We start from the raw sequence: 27686 nt of genomic DNA, 5'->3' as shown, positions 1-27686 counted from the left end.
CCTTCTCCGTAGGACTCCAGCTAGCACCCTCATCAGCAATTTTCTCCCAATAGAACCTGGGTTGTTCCAGATGAACTGCTTACAATACTTTGAACCTTTTCCCACTACTACTCTGATCCCAGAAGGGGAACCCCTGAAACCGGATGTACCCACCTTTCTGCATCTTTGACTTTGCCTCCCATTGGATTGCATTGTGCTTGAAGGAGCACAGGTTTGAAAACTTAACTTAACTATCGAAAACTGTAAGAACCTTCAAATGACGTTCTTGAGTTTGGAATATATATAAAAAGAAGTGTTACTTTTATAGCTTGGTGTTAGATTTATTATTTGAGTGTGTGTCTCACTTATTGCCTCTGTGAGTACAAAAAATGGTTAGCTCTACCCTCTGGACTCCCTGGACAGTGTACTTCTTTTTAGTTTACTAAAGAGAGAGCTAGCTTCCTACAGCTACCTCTTGAGTTGCACGCAGTGAGTGACTCTGCACTTTTAAGAAATCTTCATCCTCAAAACAGGTTTATCCACGGGTTCAGTACCTTCACAATGCTAGGCGGCTTTTCCATGTGTAGGGAAGAATTGTTATCCCATCTCGGTCTGCCTGGTGTTGGACCTGGCGTTTCTCTCGACTTGTCTTACCTATTCCAAGTCCTTTTTCTAATGGGTATAAGTGCTCACCTCCTTGCCTACACGTGATTCCTGTATGTGAAACCACAATCACGGGTTCTGGTGTACCATCTTGTACCAAGGACATTCCAGGTGGAACGTGGTTCACGTCAGGGTTGCCCTCCTTCACCCCTGCTTTTTTCGATGCATTGGAGCCCTTGGCTATCGGACTCCATGTGGACTGTGCATAGTGGGGAATCCCCCTTGAGAATAGGAAACATGTGGTGTCCTTAGAAGCAGATAACCTTATTCTGTTCCTCTGGGATGCCAGAGAAGACCATGCCCCCATCCACTCTGCACTGCAGATATTTGCTAAGGTATCAGGCTAAGGGTTAACTGGAACAAACCCTCTATCTATCCACTACACGATAATTTTGCCCCACATGAAATTGTCATAGACAGCACCCCTTAACCTGGCACAACTCCGTCCATGACTTGGGAATGAGAATATATCACACCACAAGTGGCCTTTTTGACAGCAATTCGCGTCCACTGTTAGCTTCACTAAAACCATTAATATCTTTCTGGACAAAACTGTTATTCACCACCACAAGGAGCCAGGTGCTATCAAATATGGTGATTCTTCCCGACTTCTGTATTACTTCACTAACTTCCCAGTGATTCCTCCCCAGGACTTTTTTAGAGATCTTTACTCCCTGTTAACTGAACTTTTCTGGGGAAGCATCCACCACAGGATTGCTCTGAAGAAGTTGCAATTACCATCCGATGAGTGCGGGTTGGATGCCTCCTCCTTTGAACTGTATTTCTTAGCATTCCAACTGCAGGTGGTGACCAGTTGAGCAGCTGGCTGGAACCAGGGAGAGACTTGTCATCACTCTTCCCAACTCCTACTCCAATCAGAGGCCAATTACCCTCAGGTCTGGCAACTGACCTTTCGTGTTCCCTACAAGTACTAGTTGCATCCAAATACATCCAAAGGATTTATGCACTTATGTGACATATCCTCCCTGATTCCCTGAATTTCACCATGTCAGGCCTTCCACGCTATCCAGGCTCATACTCTCCCACAGCACTGTGTAGGTGTCAGGATTTCTCACTCATCACAGCTGGTGACTTGTTTTACAGAGGTCACCTACTCTCTTTTCCTCAACTTCTGACCAACCTTGATCTCCCAGCTGCCCAATTTCATAAATATTGCCAACTCGAAAATGCAAACTATAGGTTGGGAAGGACTAGAGACCCCCATTCATGCTGTGTTACAAGCAACACTCAACGTGAGCGATGACCGTCACTTGATCACATAGCTCTACAAAGCTATCCGTAGTCATACTGGTATACCACTTGGCCCCCTCCACACCAAATGAGGGGATGGCATTTGAAGGATGTTCCAAGACAAGGAATGGCATGCTGAGACTTCAGCTGCCTCCTATCATGCATGTAACACTTGTTAACATCAGCGGCAACTACTGTTATTCATGACTATATAGAAGTATTTCATACTATGTTACTGATCTCACTATACTTTGAAAAATCCCAATTAAAAGAATATTTAAAAAAATAGATGGGCACCGTCAAATTAAATTATGGCTGAGCTGAATCTGGGCATTTTAAATTCGCATAAATACAATATTGTTGAATTGATGAAAACATGTTTTGCCTTTGATTTGTGGCAGGATTTGTGTTTAATATTATATCGAAAACCTAAGGGCCTATTGAGATTCATGTACTGCTTCAAAGTGATTCCTAGAATATGTCTACTTGCATTTGTATGTTGCCTGCTCACAACATGCTTACCTTTTCTTTAGGTCTGGTGTTAGCAAAGATCTTTTGATTTTACTTAAATTATATACATAACGTACTGATAAGGACTTTCAATCAGTCCTCTTCATCCATTGGTCTATTGTGTTGTTCACATTCCGTTTGCTCCCTAAATCATACAGCATGGAGCAATAGCTCAACCTCCTCCAGCCACTGTCTAACTGCGATTTGAGTAAAAACATTCTCCTTTTTCACAAGGAACACATCAGCACATAAAGTGGCTCCTTTGAGTGTCTAGCACTATTAGCATAATATGTGTTATTTTAGATACCAACAATAATTTTACTTTTAGATATTTTTAGACATGTGTTTTGATAGTGGTGAGAGCCCAGCAACTCATCCATCAGGAAAGGTTGACCAAAACCATGACACAACAGAACAAGATTTGACATAGCCAAAACACAGGCAACCAACACCTGATCTGGTGGCTTTGTCAATGCTTGTTTAATAAGGGAAATTGCTTCTTTGTATATTGGCAAGTTTGATTTCAGTAGTAACTATGCAAAATTGTTGGTTGTTTGTGAGCATGGCCAATGAAGTGGACTGCATGAGCATATTTTCCAGGGTTACTTCCATAATAGTTTTAAAAAGTGTCCCGTGTTAGGATACATTTTAGTCTGTACAAGTGTCATCACCATCAAATGGCGGTCCTGCGTTGATCACTGCTCTTTTCCCTCTCCTACTTAATGCAGTATTTGCTTTATTTTCATAATGTATGCAAACATTCTTGCATTAGGCTAGGTTTTTGAGCACTTCCATCAAACAACACATCGGAAACACAAAGAATTTTCAAAGTCAGTAGGTATGGCCTTTACATGAAAATGCAAGCCAGAATTTTCATCATCACCACTTATTATTAAAATCTCTTTAGATGTAAACAGCAGGTTTGGGCTGATCTGATGAAAGAGTGTGTGTTAATGTTAGATGAATTGTGATTCCATATTGTAGGGTCATTTGTGTTAATAACTTACCTGCCAGCCTTAGGGTGGTCTTCCTCTAAACCTTTAGCTTGCTTGCCTCCAGTTTTTGCTGAATTTGTTTTCGTTAGCTCCTCTATAATTTGTTTGATTGGCGTATATCTGATTGGCATATTTAATTTACTTGTAATCCTTTGTAGAGTGGTATACCATTTACACAGGGCCTGTAAATCAAATGCTACCAGTCGGCCCGCAGCACTTATTGTCCCACCCAATTTGGTAGCACTTTAAAACATGCCTCAGGCATTCCATTGAAACTTCAATGCAGTGCTGCACAGACTTGACGACTTGGCATTTAAATCCCCTTTTCAAGCCTTAAACTCCCCTTTTTTTACATAAAATACACCAGGTAGACCCTAGGTAGCCCATAGGGCATGATGCTGTGTAAGTATAAGGTAGGACATGTCCTCGTAGTGAACAACTCTGAAATTTGTTTTTCAGTACTGTGCGGCCTACCTCTCTCATAGGATTACATTGGGGATTCCTTATTACATTTAATAAGCTGTAGTTGCTAATTGAGAGGCAGTAGATCTGTCATATTAGGTACCTATGGAATTGTAATGATAAATCCTTTTTTAATGGCAAAGTCAAAGTTAGCATTACAACTGTAAAAGTACCATATTTAGAAAGTTGCAGTTTCCGGTTCTTAGCCCTGCATTCCTGCAGTTTGTATCTGATTGCATGTCTAGATTGGGTGAGGATGTATGTCAGTACAACGCGATCTTTTAGATCGCGGTACTTGACAACGCTGCCATTACAACGCAAGTTGTTACAACGACTTGCGTTGGAGGGCGCGGATTGTGGAATATTGTAATTTTATATTCCAACACCAGTCCACCTAACAGTAGGGAAGGTGTTGGAATATACAATTACAATATTCCTTAACCAACAGCGCCATCCAGCGCAAGTCGTAGTAACGACTTGCGTTGTAATGGCAGCGTTGTTAAGGTAGTGCAGTGTAAACACCGCGTTGTAAACAATGTTCCCCATTGGGTGACAGCTGGGTTTTGTGAAGACCCCACACACAATGGTAGCTTAGATGTGACTAGAGGGGACTCAAGGGTCCATCCTTTCAGAATGGGAGGAGGGATCTGCAAACAGCGTCACACTTACACCTGAATAGGCTGTGTCCTGTCCACATAAAGGACTGGACCCCCCCATTGTAGTGAGTTTGGAGCCAGGACAGGAAGGCATGACCTCTGAGCACTTCAAAGGCACCACTGTGTAAAAGAACTGGACCTCGGATGCTACCACTTCAGTACCCTTCTGGAACTGAGGATACAGTGCCAGGAAGAAGGACAGCTGAGATGTTGAAGGACTGCCTCTCTGCTGGACTGCTGCTCTGGAAGAACTGCTTTCCTGCTGTGTGACCTGATTTTTTCTGCTGTCCTTCCAGTTTGGGTAAGAAGGAATGGTTCTGAATTACTTGACCCCCAGAACCCAGAGTGAATCCAAGGGTAAGTAGGCTTGCCTCCTGATCTGAAGTCTCAGGGACATAAAAGACTGCAAATGATCCTAGTTTTGCACTTGGACTATGCCATTTGTGAGTCTGCCCTGCCAAGTGGTGCCACCCAAGGTCTTTACCCTTGGAAGTGGGCTTAAGATCCTTGTTCAGTCAAAATCCAGACAGCCTTCCTAGATCCGATGATTTAGCACCACTGCGTGGAACGTAACTGGTGCATTGCTCATGTTGCCTTACCAGAACCGGCGAGCATCAATATCAGTGCGAAGCAGCGCTCTACAATGCTAATCCAAGCTCGAGATCATCACATCTCCATCAACAAATCTCGACGAGAATGATCTCCCTGTGCTCAGTAGAGCTGACTCATCGCCATGGCTGCACAGAACAGATCGAGCCCATCACCACCACTGCGAGAGCTATTTTTCTAGCTTGGTGTGGAACCTTTTTGTGTCGCGTTTTCACTGCTTTACAGTTTGAAGTGTCACACAAATACTTTACACATTGCCTCTTAGGTTAAGCCTGGATACTTTGCGCCAAGCTTCCAGGGGGTGAGCACAGGTTAATATAGGGTGTATGAGTGACTTACCCTAACTAGGATTGCGATTTCTGCTTGCACAGGGTGCACACCTCTGCCAACCAGAAACCCAATGTTTAACAGTTAAAAAAAAGAAGAAATTGTTTGTGGCTGAATTTCCTTTGTTTGATTTGGCCCCCCTTCATCAATATACTTAGGTACTACTGCTTCTAATTTGTGACTCACCTCACACAGCTAATCCTTACCGAATTTTCATTATAACAAACATCATAAAGCTGACATCAAAATTGTACTGGAAAGTTGAACCCTGATTTTAATTTACATGTAAAGTAGAATTTCATAAAGGTGTTAGACCTTAAAAACGTATTTCATTGCCCTTTCTTTTAAAAAGTACTTTGGGAGACAAAGATTCCCACCTGTTAAATATTGTGTGTGAGTTTTGGAAATGTGTTCTGCCTTACTATTTAGTGGGGCAGATATGGAGTTTGCATCAAGCATCCAAAAGAGCAGTATTTCGCTTTACACAAATGAGACAATATGCTACCTGACTGATTCTTGCACAAGACATTCAGTCATTTTCACTGTTGATCTTTCCTCAGTCTAGGTTTTCAACATTTTAAACTTAAATGTCAAAAAGACAATCCAGAAGATGTTATCTGACAAGCTTCATATCTGGTGGATATGTCCCTTGTTCGCTAAAGACTTCCTTTTCTTGAGAGCTATCTTTCATCCAACTCGGTAAAGAAAAACCGCTTTGGGCTGACACTGACACGCCTTGCCTCTACTAAGTCATTTCATCATGGCCAAGCACCGGGCATTCGAGGAAGCAAGATGTGACTGATAAGAAATGAAATGGGCCTCTATGCCTTGATTTGCAATGCACTGGATAATAATTATTTTTTGATGTATGACAACTCTCATTTGTTTGATGTAATAATTTGTGCATCCTTTACATATGCTATTTTAAGCCAGGAGCAGTGGTGCCCACCATCACTTGTGAGGAATGCAAGTGTACTACCACACCGGACCCTTTGCTGAAAACAAATAAAATACTGTGCGACCCGATGGTTTGCCTTAAGGACTGTGAACCGGTGAGTGAAGTCTTTCAATTGATTAATCTACTTCGTGTCAATGTGTAAGATATTGTAGCATTGCAAAAAATGTAGCCATTTGTGGTAGTGGCATAATGAATGGCATAGTTAATGTGCACTTAGACACAATTGTGTAAGTTTATTTTTGGTAAAAGTAGTGCATTGTAAGTTACTGGAAATTGTTATCCACCACAGCAAGGTAAACTCTCAGCCATAGAAAGTGAATTCGTACCTGGTGAAGGAGATGGTATTTTAGACTCTACTCTCCGAATACTGAATCATTGACCTCTCTGTTAGATGTGAAAGTGAGGTGTGCATTGTTTTTGTGAAAGGTCTCTATTGTCATGAGCATCTCATTCTACAATTACTTCACCATTGCACAGAGATTCTCTACCCCTATCCATTTAACCTCTAAGGTTAATGTATTCCCACAGTACCGAACAATGCTTAATAATTAATCATTTTGCGATTGAAGTCTAATACCTGTACAGATGCACACAAAGAAAATAGTACAGTGTAAACATTGACTGACATTTTTATTTCCACCAGGTTTTGTAGCAAAATGATAATCAGGGTTTAAATATTCTAAATTGGTAGGCTTGAATTGTTAATTTCCGAATCGATCAAATTACAATAGTTCAAGCCTGTTCCTTTTGGTGGCAGGAATAACTGATTGCATTCAACACTGGTTGACTCAAAAGCCTATAACATACATTGACCAAATGGAAGGATGTTAGGCCTTCTCTCTCCAATCAATAAACTGCATTTTATTTACTTTAGTTTACAGTTTTAGGTAGCTCAGTTGATCTTTACCGTTAGTAGAGAACCACTACAGAATACAAATAGGGAGTACAGAATCAAAAGGTGAAATAAATCACAAGTGTTCATGAATATGGAGTAGTTCAGCCAACCACCATGATTGTGAGGGAAGAAGATGGCAAGGGAAAGAGAAGGAGGGAGGTTTCAGAGGAGTATGGACTAGTGGAAAGTAAGGCTAGTTCAGCGAGAGATAGAAGGCATTTTAGAATCTTTAGATACTTGCCGAAAGCAGAGAAAGAAGGTTGGATTCTAATGTAAATAGAAGAGAAGTTTAGACAAATGTTGCATCCTGGGTGAATGAGAAAGCTCTGAGCCTAAGGGGGATTCAGTCCTCAGGGCATTCAAGCTTCCTACATGTATTTGAACTGTGTAGATAGGTGGTAGTTCAGCAAGGTAGGGAGGGTTTTTCCTGGTATAGTTCCTTTTAGGCAATACAGCATATATTGTGATATGAGACTTTTGTGGAAGCAGAAGAAGCTTCCCTAGAATAGGGGAGATATTGTGGAATTGTTTGACTGAGGTAATCACCATGGCTGCATAGCATATGATAGCCTTGGGTTGAAGATGTTGAGGAGTCTTGGATAGATATAACTGCGAAACCCTAATCTTGGGATTTCGAAAGTGTCCAGAGGTGTTTTAAGTTGCTCTTTAGTGAAGAGATGCTTCACATTTCTTTAGGAAATTAGCAGTGCAGAGCACTTTATTATTATATGTGGCATGAGTGACAGATAAAAATGCAGAGTTAAGCCATCGGATTTCCGACTTGTTGAGAATATGGGAAAGTTCAGAGGCATCAAGAGACTGGGATACATTCTGCATTTGTGAGATGAAAAAAGGAGATACTAGGTATGTTTTCAGCCATCCAATTATACTGTGCTTAAGCATGAATGAAAGATGTGTGAGTCCACCATTGAAGCTGTATAAATGTAAATTTGCATGTCATATTGGAAGGACACCCCCTCTCTCCACTGAACTAGATCGTATAGCTCACAATACTAGTTGAAATACCTCATAATATTGTATCTCACTGACTCTGCCCATTGTCCAAGAAAGGAAATCCAGTACAGAAGCCAATTTTGTGAAATACTGATGTTCATATCCTACTTGCTTGCTTACTTTACCCTCATGCCTGTGTATCCCCTATATCAACAGTATGAAATTGTTTACAATACCCTGTTTCATATCATACTGTTTTGAAAACATCCCAAAGTCAGTTCACTGAAAATGTTGGCAAAATCCCAAAAATACATATCACTCATGCTCTACTCCTCTATTCTCTAGGCTAAAATGACGTTTCCTTCTCTGTTGCTTGACTATGAATTGTGTAGCAACATTTTGAGATAGTCCTGATACGAAAGCATCAATTGTCTGCTGATCGAGCACTGCTATATTCACTGTATTCTCCTTTGTATCTATGCACTGTATTCTCCTTTGCATTCCACCTTTAGTGTTCTAGCTCATGTGTGCTAATCAACATGGCAATCTTACAAGATGACACTATCAATCTTCGTTCTGTTTCCCTTGGTCACTATTTGGATGTTTTAGCACACTAAATTATCTTTTAACTACCATCTCACTTATCAACTGATTGGATCATAGTTATTGTCATGAAAGCTCCTCATGGTGCTAAATGAGGCCATTGACACAATTAAAAGCAGGTGTTAAGATTGTTTTATAACTCATCCCCAAGATCTGAACCACACACTGTCTCTGGCACAGAGAGGTCTCAGAAACAATGCTCAGTCTGATCACTTTCAGTAGAATGAGAAAAAAGCATAAGGAACACAATTATGGTGGGAATACAATTATAAGAGCCTGTGGTAGGTTTCTCAAAAACAGATATTATATATGCTTCTTTCATCTGGAGATGAGTTTTTCAGTAGATATGTTAGTGATCACCATCACCTGTGTATGGAAACAGATGGACTTTGCAGGCATCCAAAGAGTTCGCTGACTTGAGAGCGTTGTTCTTATTATGCCACAGATTGCATAGGTCCTCTTGGTATCAGAAATTAAATGAACATTTAAATTTTAGTACCCGTAGCATGGCCAATCTATGAATGTGTTTCATAAAACCTGTTAAAGCTTAGGATTTCCTTTCTTTTAAGATAGGGTTGTAACATCCTTGAACGATATCTGATGTCAGAACAGAGAATCTAAGAATGGCTTCCCTCACCTGATTTGCTAATTAGTGAAGGAAGCAAAGGAACAGCATTTTCATGACAGTATGAACATGAAACAATTTGCGCCCCGTCTGCACTCAAAACTCATATTTCTTGGTAGATGCTTCATCACACGTACATTGTACTGCACTCCCCACTACTACATCTTTTCATAGCTATTGATTTTACAGATGTATCCCTTCTGCACTGCCTCCTTTTTGGTAAGATGCAGGACTGACAGACATGTTCTAATTCCATTACTTGCCCATGCATAGTTTTCCCTTATACTAATTCTCTATAATCAGGAGTGTACCAAGGAGCATTTTTCTCATAGCAGTTTCTCTATTCTGATAGAAGATTATCTGGATAATCTCTCCAATTGCCTGAAAGAATGTTTTTCATCTCCCTTTACATTTCACATCAGGAGATCCATAGGAAAGAGCTAACAATTTTACAATCTAGAATCCGGCCATACAACTGATCAAGTATGCACCTCTCCTAGCAACTCACATATTTGATAGCTGCTTCTTGCTAGAGGCATACAGGCTCTGGTGGAATACCATCCCAAAGAGGATAAAGGCCATCAACAATCAGAGCTTTCAGAAGAGAAATAAGGGCCTGGCTTTTAACATATCAATGATTGATTTGTATATGATTCATATGAACCTATCATTACACTCCAGTATTTACAACCACAGGTGTAAGCCGGGCATACCTGCTGCCACCCTAGGTATGGTGTACATTCTCAATGCTTCACACATGTCTCCAAAATTGAAGACACATGCAAATGCATCCTAAAAACTTCCTCTCCCATCTGTATTGATTAATGCTGTGGGTGTTCACAAATACTGGACTCAACTGAACCTATGTCGCAACTACTGACTCATTTGTATATAACCCCCAAAATCCTATGCACACATTCCTTTGCTTACAAACACAGGTGTTATTCACATGCACATGCTGCAATTATAGGTATAGTGCATACTCTCTGTGCCTCAGTAAAGTCACCAAAATTCAACTCTAATAGATGGGATCTCTACCAGTAACCTTCTACCATCCATGCACTACAGTCATAGTAACTTACCTGGTGTGTTGCTTTCTCTTCAGAACACCTGACCACGATCTCAAAATACCAGGACATAGCATGAGCACTCTCCAAAATGGGACTCTACATACTTTAGAATACCACTCAGCACTCATTTGCCAAGTAAATGGGAATATTTATTACAGCACAATATCATATATCAAAAGCAATAATGCACATGTCAAAATAATGTATATAGTGAATGTATGTGCACAATAATAAATTAATCGAAAGATAACTGCATGTACTCTAGAATAAATGCATTGAGAGATAACTCCATGTATATAAGAAGTAGATCATTGGAACTTGGAATACATCATTGGCTTTCTGTTTAGCACCATCTTGTCAGCACGGCTGGGAAACCCATTGGCAGTCTCAGGCAGGAGAGTCTCAACCACAATTGCCTTGGGCAATGCAGCCACTCCCAGGGGAGTTCCTGTCAAAGCGTCAAGAGGTCTACATCTTTATAGTCTTCAGTAAGAGACTTCTAGAAGCTCCCCACCCTTTATCTGAACTGTAGGGGCTGCTTCATCCTCTGCATCGAGGTCACTCAATGGAGCTGGCCAGGCTCCGATGAGAGCTGAGGCTGAATTCTTCACTTTCTCATCCTTGGACACTGTACACCTCCCACACTGTCAGTTCAAACAGATTATCTCTCTCACTCAGTGAAGTGAGAAAACAAACAATTCCATGTGTGTGCACGTAACTTGGGCCTGCCAGCGTTTGCAGCTGAAAGACAGGGTCAGACAGACATAAGATTGAACCATGTTCACGATTTAGTGAAAGCAGAATGGATTCAGTGTCAATACACAATCTCACAATATATAATTACCTAAAGAATTACACCTGACCATTGAGAATGTACTTTGGAGCCTCAACAAGAAATAGAAATGACACAAAAAAATAAGTTTACAATGCGTGGTAAAGATAAATTGGTTTTTATATACAATACGTTCCTACAATAGAGAGCAATGCCACTGTCATTACAAGAATGTTCCCTAACGTTCACATTCCAAGCCTACATTCTGCCCCACACAGAATGATTCCATTCCTAAAATTCTAATGTCCCACACACCTTCCCCAATAACAATGGCAACACAACAAAATACTATAGATATATAGTTCATGCTTATAAATGAAGACATTAAATGCATATCATCTCATCATAACTACTTTATATGAATGGGAAATTTTGATGACTTAAAACTTCATGACTTGGTAAATTTCATCCCATTATAAACTCCTTAAGATGACCCAGTAATGTTTTCTTTCTTGCACTCCTACATACTAGTAACTCCAAATCTCTTTGAACCTCCATCCACAACACAATCCTCAATCTTCTCACTTACTCTGGAATTAGGTTTACTCCTTGGGGGAACATCTTCCCCCATCAAGTACTCATTTAAGTCATCAGGCACCCTACACCTATGTTCACTGCCAGTACTAACACCATTACAGAAACTCACATGTGTAAATTCCACACCCTTCCACCCTCAAGTTTGACTGCACCTTCAAAACCCTTCACAATCCTCCACCGATCAGACCAACAAGATGCTCCCTTCTCCACAAAGCTGCATTTCCTCACATGCACATAATGACCAACTGATATGTCTGAACTGGGGTGGCAGAGTGGGCTAAAGAACGGTGATGGATTAAACCCAGATCTTTAACTGGGTGAGAGTGTTTGATTGATTCAGATGCTCCGTCCATCACACCCCATTTTGTACCGCTTTTGGCCACCATAAGTGTGGCAGGGTATGCTCAGACGTGAGTCCCTTGCTCACTTTGCCACTGGATTCAAGCAAGCCGGGCTGAAGACGTCTGGAATGCCAGAAACCGGTCCTCGGAAGCTTGTTTCCGGTCCAGGGAAGACATGGCTTGGCAGTTCGGGCTGGACTGTTCCCATGAGGCACAGTGTCAGACTGATTTGCATATTGCCATGTCTGAACTGGGGTGGCAGAGTGGGCTAAAGAACGGTGATGGATTAAACCCAGATCTTTTGACTGGGTGTGAGTGTTTGATTGATTCAGATGCTCCGTCCATCACCACCCCCTTTTGTACCGCTCTTGGCCGCCATAAGTGTGACAGGGTATGCTCAGACGTAAGTCCCTTGCTCACTTTGCCACTGGATTCAAGCAAGCCGGGCTGAAGACGGCTGGAATGCCAGAAACCGGTCCTCAGAAGCTTGTTTCTGGTCCTCGGAAAACATGGCTTGGCAGTTCGGGCTGGACTGTTCCCATGAGGTACAGGGTCAGACTGATTTGCATATAGCCATGTCTGAACTGGGGTGGCAGAGTGGGCTAAAGAATGGTGATGGATTAAACCCAGATCTTTTGACTGGGTGTGAGTGTTTGATTGATTCAGATGCTCCGTCCATCACCACCCCCTTTTGTACCGCTTTTGGCCGCCATACGTGTGGCAGGGTATGCTTAGACGTGAGTCCCTTGCTTACTTTGCCACTGGATTCAAGCAAGCCGGGATGAAGACGGCTGGAATGCCAGAAACCGGTCCTCGGAAGCTTGTTTCCGGTCCACGGAAGACATGGCTTGGCAGTACGGGCTGGACTGTTCCCATGAGGCACAGGGTCAGACTGATTTGCATATAGCCATGTCTGAACTGGGGTGGCAGAGTGGGCTAAAGAACGGTGATGGATCAAACCCAGATCTTTTGACAGGTGTGAGTGTTTGATTGATTCAGATGCTCCGTCCATCACCACTCCCTTTTGTATCGCTTTTGCCCGCCATAAGTGTGGCAGGGTATGCTCAGACGTGAGTCCCTTGCTCACTTTGCCACTGGATTCAAGCAAGCCGGGCTGAAGACGGCTGGAATGCCAGAAACCGGTCCTCGGAAGCTTGTTTCCGGTCCAGGGAAAACATGGCTTGGCAGTTCGGACTGGACTGTTCACATGACGCACAGGGTCAGACTTATTTGCATATAGCCATGTCTGAACTGGGGTGGCAGAGTGGGCTAAAGAACGGTGATGGATTAAACCCAGATCTTTTGACTGAGTGTGAGTGTTTGATTGATTCAGATGCTCCGTCGATCACCACCCCCTTTTGTACCACAACTGATATTTCAGGCATCTTCTTTCCATTCGTAAATCTGTTCCTAACCTGCGTCTGATAACCTTCCACCTTTTTCCTCAGCTGGAGTTCAACCTCTGACCTGCCCGTTTTTTTCTTCTTATGCCTCAATCACAATGGCACAGGTTTTGAGTAGGGCATCATTCCCCTTAACATTTCAAATGGCACCCTGCCACTTACTAAATGAGGGGTAATTCTGCATGAAGACAACATACTTTGAAGAGCTTTCTTCAATGGTAACCAAGACTTTCATGCCAATCTTATTGCCTCCTTGATGACTCTATTGAAGCACTCAACTAGGCCATTTCCTTCAGGATGGTATAAATACACCCTCACATGGTTGATGACACACATTTAAAAAAAGATTGCATCTTACTAGATGTAAGCGCCACCCGGTTGTCCGAACTAATGTTTCTGTACACTTTCTGTGAAAAAAACATTCTCCAAGAAGTAGATACCCACTTCTGTATTAACAATGCCAACCATATGATCTTCCGGCCATATGGAATAATTGTCAATGAGCACAATCGCATATGCCTCCTTGGATGGTAATGTAGCAAAAGGCCCCTTAAAATCAATAGTCAATTTCCACCATTTGGTAATTCTACATTTTGCAAAGCACCACAACAGGTTTAACCACCCTATTGCTTGACCTATACACATTATACTCCCTCACTCAACGATCCACCATACTGTCCAGACCTGTCAACCAAAAGTTTCTTTGATTTTCCTTCTTGTACTCGACATTCCTCCATGGCCTTCATGTCCCACTTTGAAAATACTCTTTCGTATCCCAATAGGACGTTCAATATTATCTTCACTCCAAATGTTATCGTTGCCCACTGATAATTCCTCCTTCCCTGTGCAGAATGTATAACATTCACCTTGCAATTGATGTTCCAATGGCCATCCTTTAGAGATGTGGGGGCATATTACCAAGGGGGGCGATAGGCAATTATCGCCGGTTTAGCGGCCGTTTTTGGCCGCTAAGCGGCGATAATTCTATTGCTTTATTATCAAGCTGTCGCTAACAGCAGTTAGCGACAGCTTCTAGGCGATAGCGAGCGGTTTGGGGCCGACTTTGCATGTCAGCGATATTTATTGCTAATGACATGCAAAGTGGGCGTACCCAACCTGTTAGCGACTGAAAGCAGTCGCTAACGTCGCTATCACCTAGTAGCAAGGCGGGCGTAGCAATGGAAATATTCCCGCTATCGCCAAAAACTAACGCCTGCTCAGACCAGTTCTTAGCCATGTTATCCAATGGGAGGTGGATAACATGGCTAAGAGCATTTTGTCGCTAATGCGTGAATATCGCTGTATTCTCAGCGATATTCACGCTATCGCCGGAAAAATTATCGTTTTGGATATAAACGTTGCTAATAGCAAGTTATCTCAGCGATAATTTCCGGCGATGCTTAGCGATAGAAAAATCGTTGCAAAGCCTAGTTAGCGATAAATATCGCTACTCGTTGGTAATATGCCCCGTAATTCTTTATGTACAGAAACACCACATCCTTTTCCATCTCCTGCATCCATTTCACCTTGGACAACTCCAGGTCCTCTTCCACTTTCCTACCTCAGCCACACATTACATCTTCATAAGCAAATGCTACATTATGTCCATTCTCATCCATTTCATACCCATTGCATGTTTTCACTGATACCTATGAGAACCCATCAGCAACACAATTATCCTTTGTTTCTTTTTATTCAGGTTTTCATTAGTACATCTCATAAGAGAAAAAAAGAACAAAAGAAAGAAAATCAGTACAGTCACATTATCCATGCTACATACTTCCTTTTACAGGGACTGTATATACAGTCTCGATGTGGTTTACATACATTGTATCCCCCCATTCAGACCAGGGCAAGCATTTAACATGAGTACATCAATCAGTCGCAGTCATGTCTGTAAATCAATTATCAAATTTGGGTGCTCATCTACCTCCCCAGTTTTTGGTTACCTTCCGTTTTGCCAATACTAATGTAATCGTAACTAATTTCCTACACTGTGGTTGCAATTCTGTGATCAAGACCAAAAGGCACACTCGCGGGGTACATGCCACTGCTTCCAGCACCATTTCTGAGAACGCTTTAGTGACTTGTACCCAAAACTCCTGCACCTTAGCACATTACCACACTAAATGCATGAAATCAGCGTCTAATGTGCCACACCGTAAGCAGTTAGCAGACTCTCTCAGCCCATATCTGTGTAACTATGCTGGGGTGTAAGGAAGCTCTTGGATATATTGAAAATTAATGATTCGCAAGTTACAGTTAGCTGTTAGTCGCCTGGTTAGGGTGCAGCAATATGCTCCGTCTTCCTTTGTGACTTGGGTGTCTAGCACTATGTTCCATTTCTCCATGCTTCTTCTACTTTGTGGGGCTCTCTCTGCTTGCATTGCAATATATATTCGGGTAATCAGAATCACTCAGGATGGACTATCGAGCATAATTGGTAGTGGCTTTAGTGTCTGTGGTGCAGCAGCCTTTTTTGGCTTCACTTTTTTGAGGTCTTCTTTCAGTCCATGGTATATAAATGCTCACAGAGGATTTTTGTTAGCATGCACAGAGACAGCCTCCTGTGTAATGAAGCTGCTATCTGGGCATGCATCTCCCATAGTGACAATGCCATCTCTGCTACCAGTGCTAATGCTTTAGCCTCTTGTGCTACTGAGATACAAGGGTAGTGTGCCAAGGGCAATGCAGGGCCAAAGACAGGTGTTTTCTCAGCCCATGCCCTGAGTGTCTGCCAGGCCTTGACTGTGCTACCAGCTCTGCTGATTTCATTTCTAGGCCTTAACCGGTGCGCCTGTGGTAACAGTGCTATGAGTGGCCGAGGGTGTGCATCATCTGCCTCTACCGCTATATGGGGTAGATATGGGGTATAGTAGAACTAATAGTGGGCAAAGTGAGCTTGTGCACACAGGTAGTATAGATAGAGGTCTAGATCCTAGAATCTCCTTGTACATATGGCCTAGTGATTACCATCCCGCTGCAGCATGTTAATTTGCCCAACCAAACAAGTTTCATCAGATTGGATCACAATGCGGTGAAAAAATATTTTGTCATGTTAAGGGGAACATTAATGAACAAATATAAAAAATCTTTGAAGTATCACCATTTTAATAATTGCCACTAGGTCCGCCAGTGTCAAGGGTTGTTTAGTCCATCTAGCTACCTGCTCCTCCAGAACTGATAAAGCCCACCCATCATTTTCTTTGAGTAAGTGTCAGGGTCTTTGTGTATCCATACCCCTAAATACTTCACGGGCTCTACACATCATTCTAGTGGGAATTCCAGATCATATAGAACCATGCAGCTTGTCAGGGAAAATATAAATGATTTTTTCCAACTTATACTAAGACCAGAAATCTTTTTGTGTTTAAAATATTCCCTTATCAGGAGACCTAGCCGTTCTTACAGGTTCCGGACCTATAGAACGAAGTCATCCGCGTATAGTGATATAGCCAATGGTCGCTGCCTAAACCTCAGTGCGGCATTGGCATGTTTCTGCCGCACTCTGCATGCCAAATGCTCTAATGCAATTGCAAATAACATGGGGGATAGAGGGCATCACTGCCGCGTTACCCGATACATCTGTATTGGTGATGAGTGATTGTTATTAATTTGCATTCTAGCAACCGGTTAAGTGCACAATAGCCTTACCCACTGTGTGAAAGCTTATACGGTGCAGCACATCAAACATTTAATTCCATTGTATTGAGTCAAAGTCTTTAGCTACATCTAGCAGTACTGCTGATGCTTTATCTTCAGGATCTAGTTGGTGCAACACAGAAAATATTGTTCTCGGATTATGCACAGTTGATCGTTCTGGGACGAATCCGGATTGATCTGGCCGCACAAGTGCAGGCATGAGAGGTCACAGACTGGTCGCCATAATTTTGGCAAGTATCTTTGTATCAATGTTTAGGAGCGATAACAGCCTGCAAGACTCGCATTGCGTTGGGTTTTTACCCAGCTTCAACAGGGTTATTATTATGCCCTCTCACAATGTTGGGGGGAGTTTCTTAGTGTTGTAGGCTTTTGCATAGATTGCGTGCCATAGCTGCCTTTACCTCGTCACCAGAGATTGGTTGTACCAAATATTCCTGCTGGCCAGGTGATAACCAAGCCAGTGCAATCTTGTCCAGATAGGATTCAGTCTCAAACCTTGTGGCTGCCTCACAGGGGCCATACAATTTGTCATAGTAGTCCATAAACTGCATGAGTATTTCAGGTGAGTTGTAACATTTTGTGTCATCTCGACAATCCAGCTCTGTAATATATGTTTGTGTGCGTGGCGCCCTTATCTTTGAAGCCGGGCAACAGCCGGGCCTCCCACTCTCCCAATTTGATCTGGCCACCCAGCACCTAGTCATATGTTTTATTTTTTGAACAGCCATCTCATTGTATTCAGTAATCAAGCTCCTGATTTCCACCAGTGTGTCAGTGGCTTGGGTCTCTGCATAATGCCTTTCTAACCCACCTAGAGTCTTTTCTAGCGGTTGCATCCTAGCCCGCAGAGCCCTCAGCACCCCTGCTTGCAGACCAATACATGTACCGCATATTGTTGCCTTGAAGGCCTCCCAGGGTGTGCCCGCACTTTCTACAGATCCCTCATTTTCCAGAAAATAATGTACAAGGCCTCATAAACTCTGTTTTTAAAGAGCAAAGTGGCCTGCAAATGCCATTTGAGAGTATGTGGGGTATTTGTGGGAATTGCCAAATCAGGCACCACTGGCCAGTGGTCTGATAAAGTTCTAGGTAGATGGGCTACTCTTTCACATTATGTGGTTCCCTTTACAGAAATTAACCAATAATCTAGCGTATTCCAGGTTTTGTGTACGGAGGAGACATGGATACCCTATCAGGCAAGGGGGTGTCTCGCCCACCATACATCGAACATCGAATATGTGTTCATTATTTCCTGTATCACTCACACTAACCTTCTTCCCTGCCACTCAGTTGTTGCATTTCAGTCTAGGAGCAACACAATTATCCTTGCCTGGAACATATACAATATCATTATGGTACATTTGCAATTTTGAGGCCAACCATGCTAACTGTGGCTTGGGGTTTTTTCCACCTCCTGGTCTCAAACCTTTTATCAAAGGCTTATGATCTGTACTAATGTAAAATGTTCTCCCCCCACACATACATCTTGAAACATTCAAGCTCTTTTCAATGGATGATACTAATTTCTTCAGATTGGGTAAAGGAAATTCGTCCATCCAAATGGCCTCATTAAGACATCCTAGGTCCACACATAGACTTAAATCCCCATTGAATTTGAGTGAATTTACCACCAGTGATACCCAGTCTCAACTTTTGATGGGTCAGTAATGATGTCTCTCTGGCATAAGTCACGCAGAACACTCTTCAATTTCATTCTATAATTCAAAGGTCCATTCCTCAATTTCTGCTTTACAGGCATAACATTCTCTTGCAAGATTATTTTATTCTCAGAACATTTCATCTTGCCTAACTGCCTGGTTCCCAAACACACACTATGTCACTCGTGTTGGATACATTTCATTCATCATTTACAGAATACAAAGGTGGATTTGATATTGAGTTCTGAGATATGGGACTACCCAGGATCACTGCACATTTCTCAGTCACAAACAATTCTACAAAACATTTCCTAGTGTCAAATTCAAATTTGGCTTGTATTACCCCCACTGTCAGATTTCTGTGGCCAAAACAAATATCACATGCACACCATTGATATTCAGCAGGCAACTGAGAAATCTTACTCCTCTCTTCTCATAACCCTCATTCTGGATGCTCAACACTACACCTTGCATTTTATAATCATTCTCCCTCGCATCCTTAGCAAAAAAAATTACTTTCCTCCCAATACTTTTTCATACTGCCTAAAGTCCACTTTCTTCTTATATGTGCTGCATACCTTGCTTATGATATGGAACAAGATGCTGGACTGAATCCAGTATTAGGAGGAAAGAACATTTTGTTGCTGAGGATGAGTATAATAGGCAATCATTTATGAGCCCCTTTGCGCCGCTGGAATGTCACTTTTTGTTATGTTCCATGGCACAGGAGCCTGCTCCATTTTTACAACTCAGCACTAAGCCACTTTTTTGGCCTAATACTGCCTTGTAGATACTGTTCCCTGTAATGCAGTTGTCTGTGTTAAAGAGGTATGCAATGGGGTGTTCCCAGCAACATCCATGGCTTTTTGACAATGCCCCAGATTCACAGAAACTAACTCTGAGGCTGTGCTAAAAACCTACGCCCCCCAGGAGAGGCGTAAGGGAGGCACAGTGAGAATAAATATCTTTATTTCTCCTTGTTTTTCCTTTTTCTCTGGGCTGAATTCTTCAGCAAACATAGAAAGAGGATAAAGCATCTTGTGACTGTTTTTGTGCACAAAGGTTCCCCTTCCTGCACAAAAATAATCATCCCTGCAACATAGGCACCCTTGCACCATGGTGCGAAGGCGCCTGCATTGGCTCACGGCAGCCCATTGTGCCTCGGCACAGGGGAAAAGGACAGGTATGTACTTTATCTCATAGATACGGTGCATTCCTGCCTGTTTCTTTTGCCTTAGGGCAGTGCAACAGGAAGGCCTGGGGTGATGCCCCATGGCATAACCTCATAAATGAGGCCTGAAGAACTTAGGCCCAGATCTCTGTGCTGGGGTGAATGTTTGAAATTTTCAGCATTCCATCCATCAATTGTTTCTTTTGCCTTTATCACGAGTGGGATGGTTTCCCCAGACGTGGGTCCAGTGCTTACCATGCCACTGGATTCAAGCTAGCCCAGCTGATGAGGGAGTGATACCCCAAAACCGCTCCCAGGATGCTTGTTTCAGGTCCAGTGAGATACTGGCCATGGGGAGTAGGGCCAAGACTGATTTGAATATGGCTGCGTTTAAACTGGAATGGCATGGTGAACCAAAAAAATTATGGGTTTTGGCCCAGATGTCTGTACTGTGGGTGAATGTTTGACATTGTTTAGCATTCAGTACATCAATTGTTTGTTTTCCATTTATCACCTGAGTGGGACAGTTATGCCCAGATGAGGGTCCTGTGCTCACAACGCCACTGGATTCAAGCTAGCCTGGCTAATTTAGAGTGATACTCCAAGCTGTCCCTGGATGCTTATTTCCAGTTCAAGGAGGACCTGGCCTGACAGTTCAGGCTGGACAGTTCCACTGGGGAGCAGGGCAAAAGACTGATTTGCATGTGGTGGATTTAACCTGGAATGGTGTGTAAACAAACAATAGATTTAGGTCTAGATCTCTGTACTGGGGGGTGAATGTTTTACATTGTCATATGTGACGTCACCCGCTGCTGGGTCAACCACTACACCCTATCATGACTCCTTCTCAGTTTCCAGTCACACACATTAACACTTGGCAGCTTCTCCAAACTGGTGATCGAATCCAAAGCTCCTTGTAAAAGTGAGCATTTAATCGATGACAGCTAGTGCGCCAAACCAGCTCCTCTTAGAAGTCACCACTGATGACCACTCATGCAGACACTGCTCTCGACCATTCTTGTCGCCACTGCTAAGAACGGTTTACAACATGTGGTCAAGGTAAATTGGTTTTATTGTCATAAAATACGTTCCTACAATAGAGAACAGTTCCAGCAAGCACACACAGTAACTGTTGCTCCTGGCCAACTGTCAATACAACAATCTTCCCCAGCGTTTGCATTCCATGCCCACATTCTGGTCCTCACAGAACCATTCCATACATAACATTCTACTATCCCAAACAATACAATAAATATATAGCACTGGTGTGAATAGTCCGGGTGTAATAGTACTTTCCATTTATATTTACGTTACCCCTAGGCTCTGTCTTGTGTATGTCTTTACGGGTTGCTTTGCCCAAGTGAACTTTTCATTTAAATTTTCTATCTAGTACAATCTCCACCTCTAACCCAGGACTGTGCCCTTTCCAGTCACATTATCCATGAACGTTTCCTACCTCTCATTTCTTTATAATCAAGGGAACTGCTTTTCTCGTACAAACTAGCACCTTTGTATTCCTACTTTAAACAGGCACTGCTATTGGCTGTTCACTTTATTGTATATTTGATTGTGTTTTAACACTTCAAATATATTTTATTTACCAGTAAATATGTTAACTGCATACAGTTTTCTTCCACGACCCTTCGCTGTATCATTAACTAGCGAGTAGTAGTATTAACCTTGGTTTGTTTCACATGTGATTATTTCTCGAATATGTCCTAAACGTATGTCTCCTTTTTGTATCTAATTCAATACCTACTACTTTCTTTTTACTCTCTTCTCCTTCTGGGTACTTTTTCTCTGTTTCCTATGCTGCAGAGTGGTTCCACTCTACTTGATGTACTCATATGGGCACAATATCTCTGTTAATCTTGCTCATACACATTGTTGCCATGTTCCCTAGTTATGACATGTACAAGTTCCTACAGAGACACACATTATAATTCAGAGATTCACATAATAATTGTCATGCCATACCTATCAAATACTACAATTCCCATTCAGCAAGACTTCATCTCCCACAAGCCAACACGTGGTGACATCACAGAGAAAATTAACGCCTATTCTCTGCTTTGTTCATCTGTTAAATATTTGATGCCACTAATAGTTTCCAGGACTGCAAAGCCTCATCGAGGATTTAATAGAGCCTGCTCAGTGGCACACCTCGGATATGAGAGGAGGTTCAGGAATGCAGGAGACTCTATAAGTAGCCAATATTTAATAGAAAGTGTAACATCAGAAACAAAGCATGGCAAGATCTTATTAGAGCAGGTGAATTACAACATAGCAGAACATTCAGGTTATTGGACTGCGGCTGCAAAGGTGGAAACCTTGAGCCCCGCTTAACATTGGGTAATTAATATCAGCCAATTATACTCTTCCACACAGGGTGGTTTTGATGGATTTGTGGGGGATTAGGAGGCCTAAATTAGTGACGGTAGACCTTTCACTCTGTCATTTGAAGTAGCAGAGATAGCTTCATCTATTAAGAAGTCCCCCTAGCGTTGAGACCATAGGAACAGACGGCATACGGATTGATGTCTTTAAGAATAACCTAGATTTATTGGGCCCCCAATGCCAAATATTTAAGCGATGTTACCAAACACCCATTTAAATCTAAGTGGTTAGAAACCACCATTGTACCCATGTTTAGGAAGGGTGATAGAAATAATCCTGTCCTTTATTACCCAAATTCTTTGCTGGACTCCAATAGTATCTCAGGTAGGGTCCTTTTTGGATAGGCTTGAATTTTAGACTGAACAGAATGCTATCCTGAATGATGTGCAATATAGTTTCCGCCAAAGTTTAAGGACGGTCGAACAGTCCCAAAATTTGTATCTTTCAACTGCTAAATATATACCAAAGGTGAGGACACTCCCATCTATCTGGCATTTATGTACTTGACTAGCGCATTTGATATTGTGAATTGCTCTAGCTCTGGTCCATAATGTTGGGGATAGTTGTGGAGAACCAACTGAGGGTTTGCTGTGGGCGAAACTGGGAACGTACAGACCCAATGCATTTTATTAAAGGGGTTCATCAAGGTTGCATTTTTTAGAAACTTTTTTATTTACTCTTTAATGGTTTGGCTGACTTCTTAATTAAATACGGAAAGGATCGTCCACTTGCAGATAGATGACCAATTCTGGTGCTGCTGTGTGTAGACAACACAGTTCTTCTCGCCAGAACTGCAGACGATCTTCAGGATCTTTTGAATCATTTTACCATTTTTATGAATAATTTGGATCTCAAAGTTAATCTCATGAAGACCTTTACTATAGCCTTATAGCCCGCCGTAGAGGGCTATACCGGCTATTAAAGGCCCTCTCCAGCGTTAAAGGCCCCGAGCCGAAGGCGAGGGCCTTTAACAAGGGAGAGGGACTTTAATAGCGGTATAGCCCAACTACGAAGGGCTATAAGGCTATTAGAACATTCTGTCATTAGAGGACAGAATGTTCTAACAAAAAAACAAAGCCTTTTGGAAGCTTGAGGGGATTGGAATCCCCTCAGGCTCCCTGAAGCCTTTGTTCACAGCCAGAGCTGTGAACAAAGAAACATTGGAATGTTGGAGCTCCAGGCTTATACCAGCCATTATAAGCCCGGAGCACTCCATTGTTTTTAATGGAGCTCCCAACATTCCAATGTTCTAATATGATTTGTAGCCCAAAGATTATTTAAACTCGCCGACACCAAATAGAGGGCTCAGCACCATGGCAGGTTAAATATATTGCCTATTTAGGTATTCCATTTAGTTTATCAATCACCTGGCCCATTTGAACAAAGTTACATCTCAACAGTTAGAGATATTGGTGGAGCCTATTTTGACATTTTTCGCAGAAACGTAGCCATAAAACTGTGAGGGAAATACTTCCCTTACATAGAAGTAAAGGCCTGTCCATTGCTACATATGGTGATTGTTTATGGGGAATTTTAAGACGGAGCTTTATCTTTTTATTGATGTTTTACTCAGTGCCGAATGTATTTTTGTTTCTTTTTAACCTGTATTGTATCTGCTTTACCCATTGTTGTTGGAAACAAGAAATATATTTTTATGGCTGCTATTTCAAGACAAATAAAGTCATTTTGACTGAATTGTATCCATTTTTATTTAGATATAAAAAGGCTTACTTGCCTTTAAACAAGCCTTTTTTTCTCTTTCGCAAGCCAATTTATTAGACATCAATCTGTGATACTAAATGTGGAAACGTTCGGGCCGATTCGCTTCTTTGAATGTGAACCATGGTTGATCAATATCAGTTTCCTCATTGTTTAATATTTTGTAAATACATTCTTTATTTAAAATGCAAATATCAGGTCCCAATAAGTTCAAGTATTGTTTCATATCAAATTGGCGTTGGTTGGAAATACATTTCTTTTGCCATTTGTTCATTTAAGCTGAACTGAATCAACGTGTATCCTCTTTCTCCTAGGGCTATACATATGTGGATGATGTAGAGCAATGCTGTGGTGTGTGCAAGCAAACAGCATGCGTGGTTTCCTTCCCATCTGGTGATATCATGATTAAGGTAATGTTATTAGCATTTATTTATAAAGTCATCAGCTTAGAAGCAGCTTTTGGTAGATGTGCATGTTCTTATGTCTCTTCAATACAAATGAATAAGGATTTTAAGTGATATGCTGTTATCATTTACAGTTATGTGACTGAACAGTAAGTTTCTCAATATCATCAATTGCTTCGTGTCACTGATTAGGACACTGAAACTCCTGATATCTACTTCCTATAAGCAACAGAAAACATATGATACTTCTCCATGTATAAAGATGGCCTTCATTAATCCAGAGATCAAGAGCCACAGAACAGCATTGTTGCTAGGGTTTTTCTAGGCATTGCATCCCCACTGCACCTTATTCCACTGCTCGATAGGCTTCATGTAGAGGATATGAGAAACAGCTAATTTATGTGACACTTCAGCTATGAGCCCCTCTGACATGAAAAATGCAAGAAGCATTAAATAGCAAGACTCACTCTACCATTGTCCGAACTCTGCTATCTGGTGTCTAAGGCAGAGCATCCATAGTGTGCATTTACTTAGATGACTGTCCTGTTTTTAAGGCGTCACCATCAATTTTACCAAGCAGAGCTGTGGATGTATCAAAAGAGCGAGTATCATCATCAACCTTAGTTAGTCTCAGTCATATAAATGCTTTGTATCGCTAAACAATCCTGCACACCCTTAACTGGCTCTGAACCTGGAATGAATATTATGCAGTACTTTGTAAAAACCCAAAATAAATAAGCAAAGGTTGAGCGTTCCCTATGAATGGCGGTTGGCAAATTCAAATGCTTCCCTACTAAAATGACACTAAATTAGACTATACAAGCGATAACCTAGATAAAACACACAAAGATAAGCAGGTTTTTCAAAGCTACCAGGTGATAGAGGGAATACAAGCAGTAAATCCTCATTTTGCTTAAAGTCCCGGGATCAATAGTTACAGACTGATAGCCCTTATTGACAACGAGGTGAAGTACTACGTGGGCATTCTGTTGGAGGAGCTTCTTGATTAGGACAAAACAACCTAAATCATCCCAATTAACTAGAAGCATTTCCACTGGTGGCTGGCAGAGAATGGGAGTGGAGAGGTGTGTGGGGGTCGCAGGGGTACAGGAATTCTAAAATAAAATAAATGTACTTCCTTGGTGCTTCTCTCCTCAGTCATCTCTCCTATGTCATCCTTCATCGTCTCTGCCAGTACTAGGAAGCACACAGGACCCCTCCTTTAAGCCAATAATAACGCTGTATTGTGATTGGTCTGAGCACTGTGGCTTGGCTCTCAGATGAGGAATGATAGGCTGGGCATGTTATGCAGGCTGGTGGGGATCATGCAAGAAACAACTCCTCCTCCCGGATATCACGGGAGCACAAGCCCTGCCTAACCTGGCTGAAAAAGAAAATGATAATAACAGAAATAGTTTCTGATATTATCATTTTATTTTTTGACACTGCTCTGCGACCCTGACAAATATCATGACACTGTCACTAATGCTCTACTCCTCTAAAGCCGCCAAATTGCCTCTCTCCCTCTGTTAAATTGACTACAAAGCCACGTTCAACTGTGGAAAACGAAAAAGGTTTTGGAAGCAACTAAAAAACTGGTCAGTACCACTGGCACTCTTAACAGTGATTGAAAACCGACATTGCAATACCTTGGTCAAAATCAAGCTGGGCAGTGGGGCCAACCTTTCTAGGGCTATTGCAACAATTTGTCACGTCACACAGGGGTGTTTTCAGGCCCCCATTCTCTTTAACCTATTTCTGGCAGACCTTCCTTCAATCTTGTCTTCTGTCAATTTCCACACCCCAATGATTGGCTCCACACTTCATGTTCAAGCAGAACAAGTGGTAAAATCAGCTTGTTTCTCAACCCCATCAAGGTTAAAGAAGTCAGCTTTTTGAGCCATAAAAAGAGGAGATAAAAAAGGAAAGGGTTTGCACTGGCAGCAGAGCTAAAGGCTCTATTTAGAAACCGGAACAGGCTGGCGTACAGACCCATCTTAGAAATAGTAAGTGGCATAAGTGGTGCCAACCCAGGCAACATTTGCGGGTCCTTTGAGGCAGGGACTCAAATCCCTGGACATAACAGTTGTAAGAATCTACAGGTAACTCTTTCACACTTCCCAGATACACACGCCCGCTCAAGTTAGGCTGGAATTTGGTCTAGTAAAACTGGGAACGTACAGACCCAATGTCATGCTGCATATACCAACATGCTATAGGCTCAAGTCCGCCGACAAGAATATTATAAACCATAACGTCTGGCTGAAAATACCAATAAATACCATTCAGCTGCCAGAGACTACCTCAAAAGATCAACCAGCGTGTTTGGACTAGTCCCATTGTGGTCTGCATTGCGCAGCTCTGAAACATTAAAAAGAGTCACCAATAAAACATCAAAATTAACATCATCTGTAAAAGACAGTTCATCCCTTGAGAAACGTGCCCACGTCTGGATGGTGTAAAGAGCTACATCTCCCTAAAGCCACCTTCCCAGTCCATCTGATTTTGGTGATACTAGGGTTGGCGGCTCCATCATAGCAACTATCCCAGAGATCTCTGGGGAAGAGTTAGCTAAATTATGCAGGAAAGCGAAAGTGGGATCTCCATCGGACCCTATGAGGCCGGCTCAAATTATGGAGTCCCTGGTGCACGTCCAACAGTCGATTGGTACCATACTTAACCTGTCCTTTTCCACAACTATAGTCCCTAGGGCTTGGAAACAGGCATGGTTATCCCCCATTATTAAGAAGCCCTCTCTGGATCCATCCATCCATCAATACCAGAAATTTTTTGGCTAATCTCCCTCCTCCCGTGGGTGGCCAAGATTGCAGAGGCTCATGTGAATAATGTTCTATCTCTGTATATGAGCCAAAATGACATTCTGGATCCGTCGCAAAACGGGTTCAGGCCGGGCCATAGCACGGAGTCCGCTCTTCTTGCCTCTATGGAACACTTAAGGATGATCCTTGATGCCGGTCAGAGTGCAGCGCTGATCCTGTTAGAC

The 27686-nt window shown here is 42.1% G+C and overlaps 1 protein-coding gene across 1 annotated transcript in view; it reads left to right on the top strand.

Moving 5' to 3' along the window:
* The window catches only part of LOC147733208 (mucin-5B-like), an 875769-nt gene that overhangs the window by 743421 nt on the left and 104662 nt on the right, over positions 1–27686 (top strand). The window contains exons 37-38 of the mRNA XM_086957740.1: positions 6382–6504; positions 24593–24688. Coding sequence (XP_086813866.1) covers positions 6382–6504; positions 24593–24688 — 219 coding nt within the window. The remainder of the gene's footprint in view (positions 1–6381; positions 6505–24592; positions 24689–27686) is intronic.

This window comes from Lissotriton vulgaris, chromosome 2_1 (assembly GCF_964263255.1).
Source record: "Lissotriton vulgaris chromosome 2_1, aLisVul1.2, whole genome shotgun sequence".
In the NCBI taxonomy this organism is placed as follows: Eukaryota; Metazoa; Chordata; class Amphibia; order Caudata; family Salamandridae; genus Lissotriton; species Lissotriton vulgaris.
Note: the sequence above shows the minus strand (reverse complement) of the source record. Positions and strands in the feature narration are given on the sequence as shown.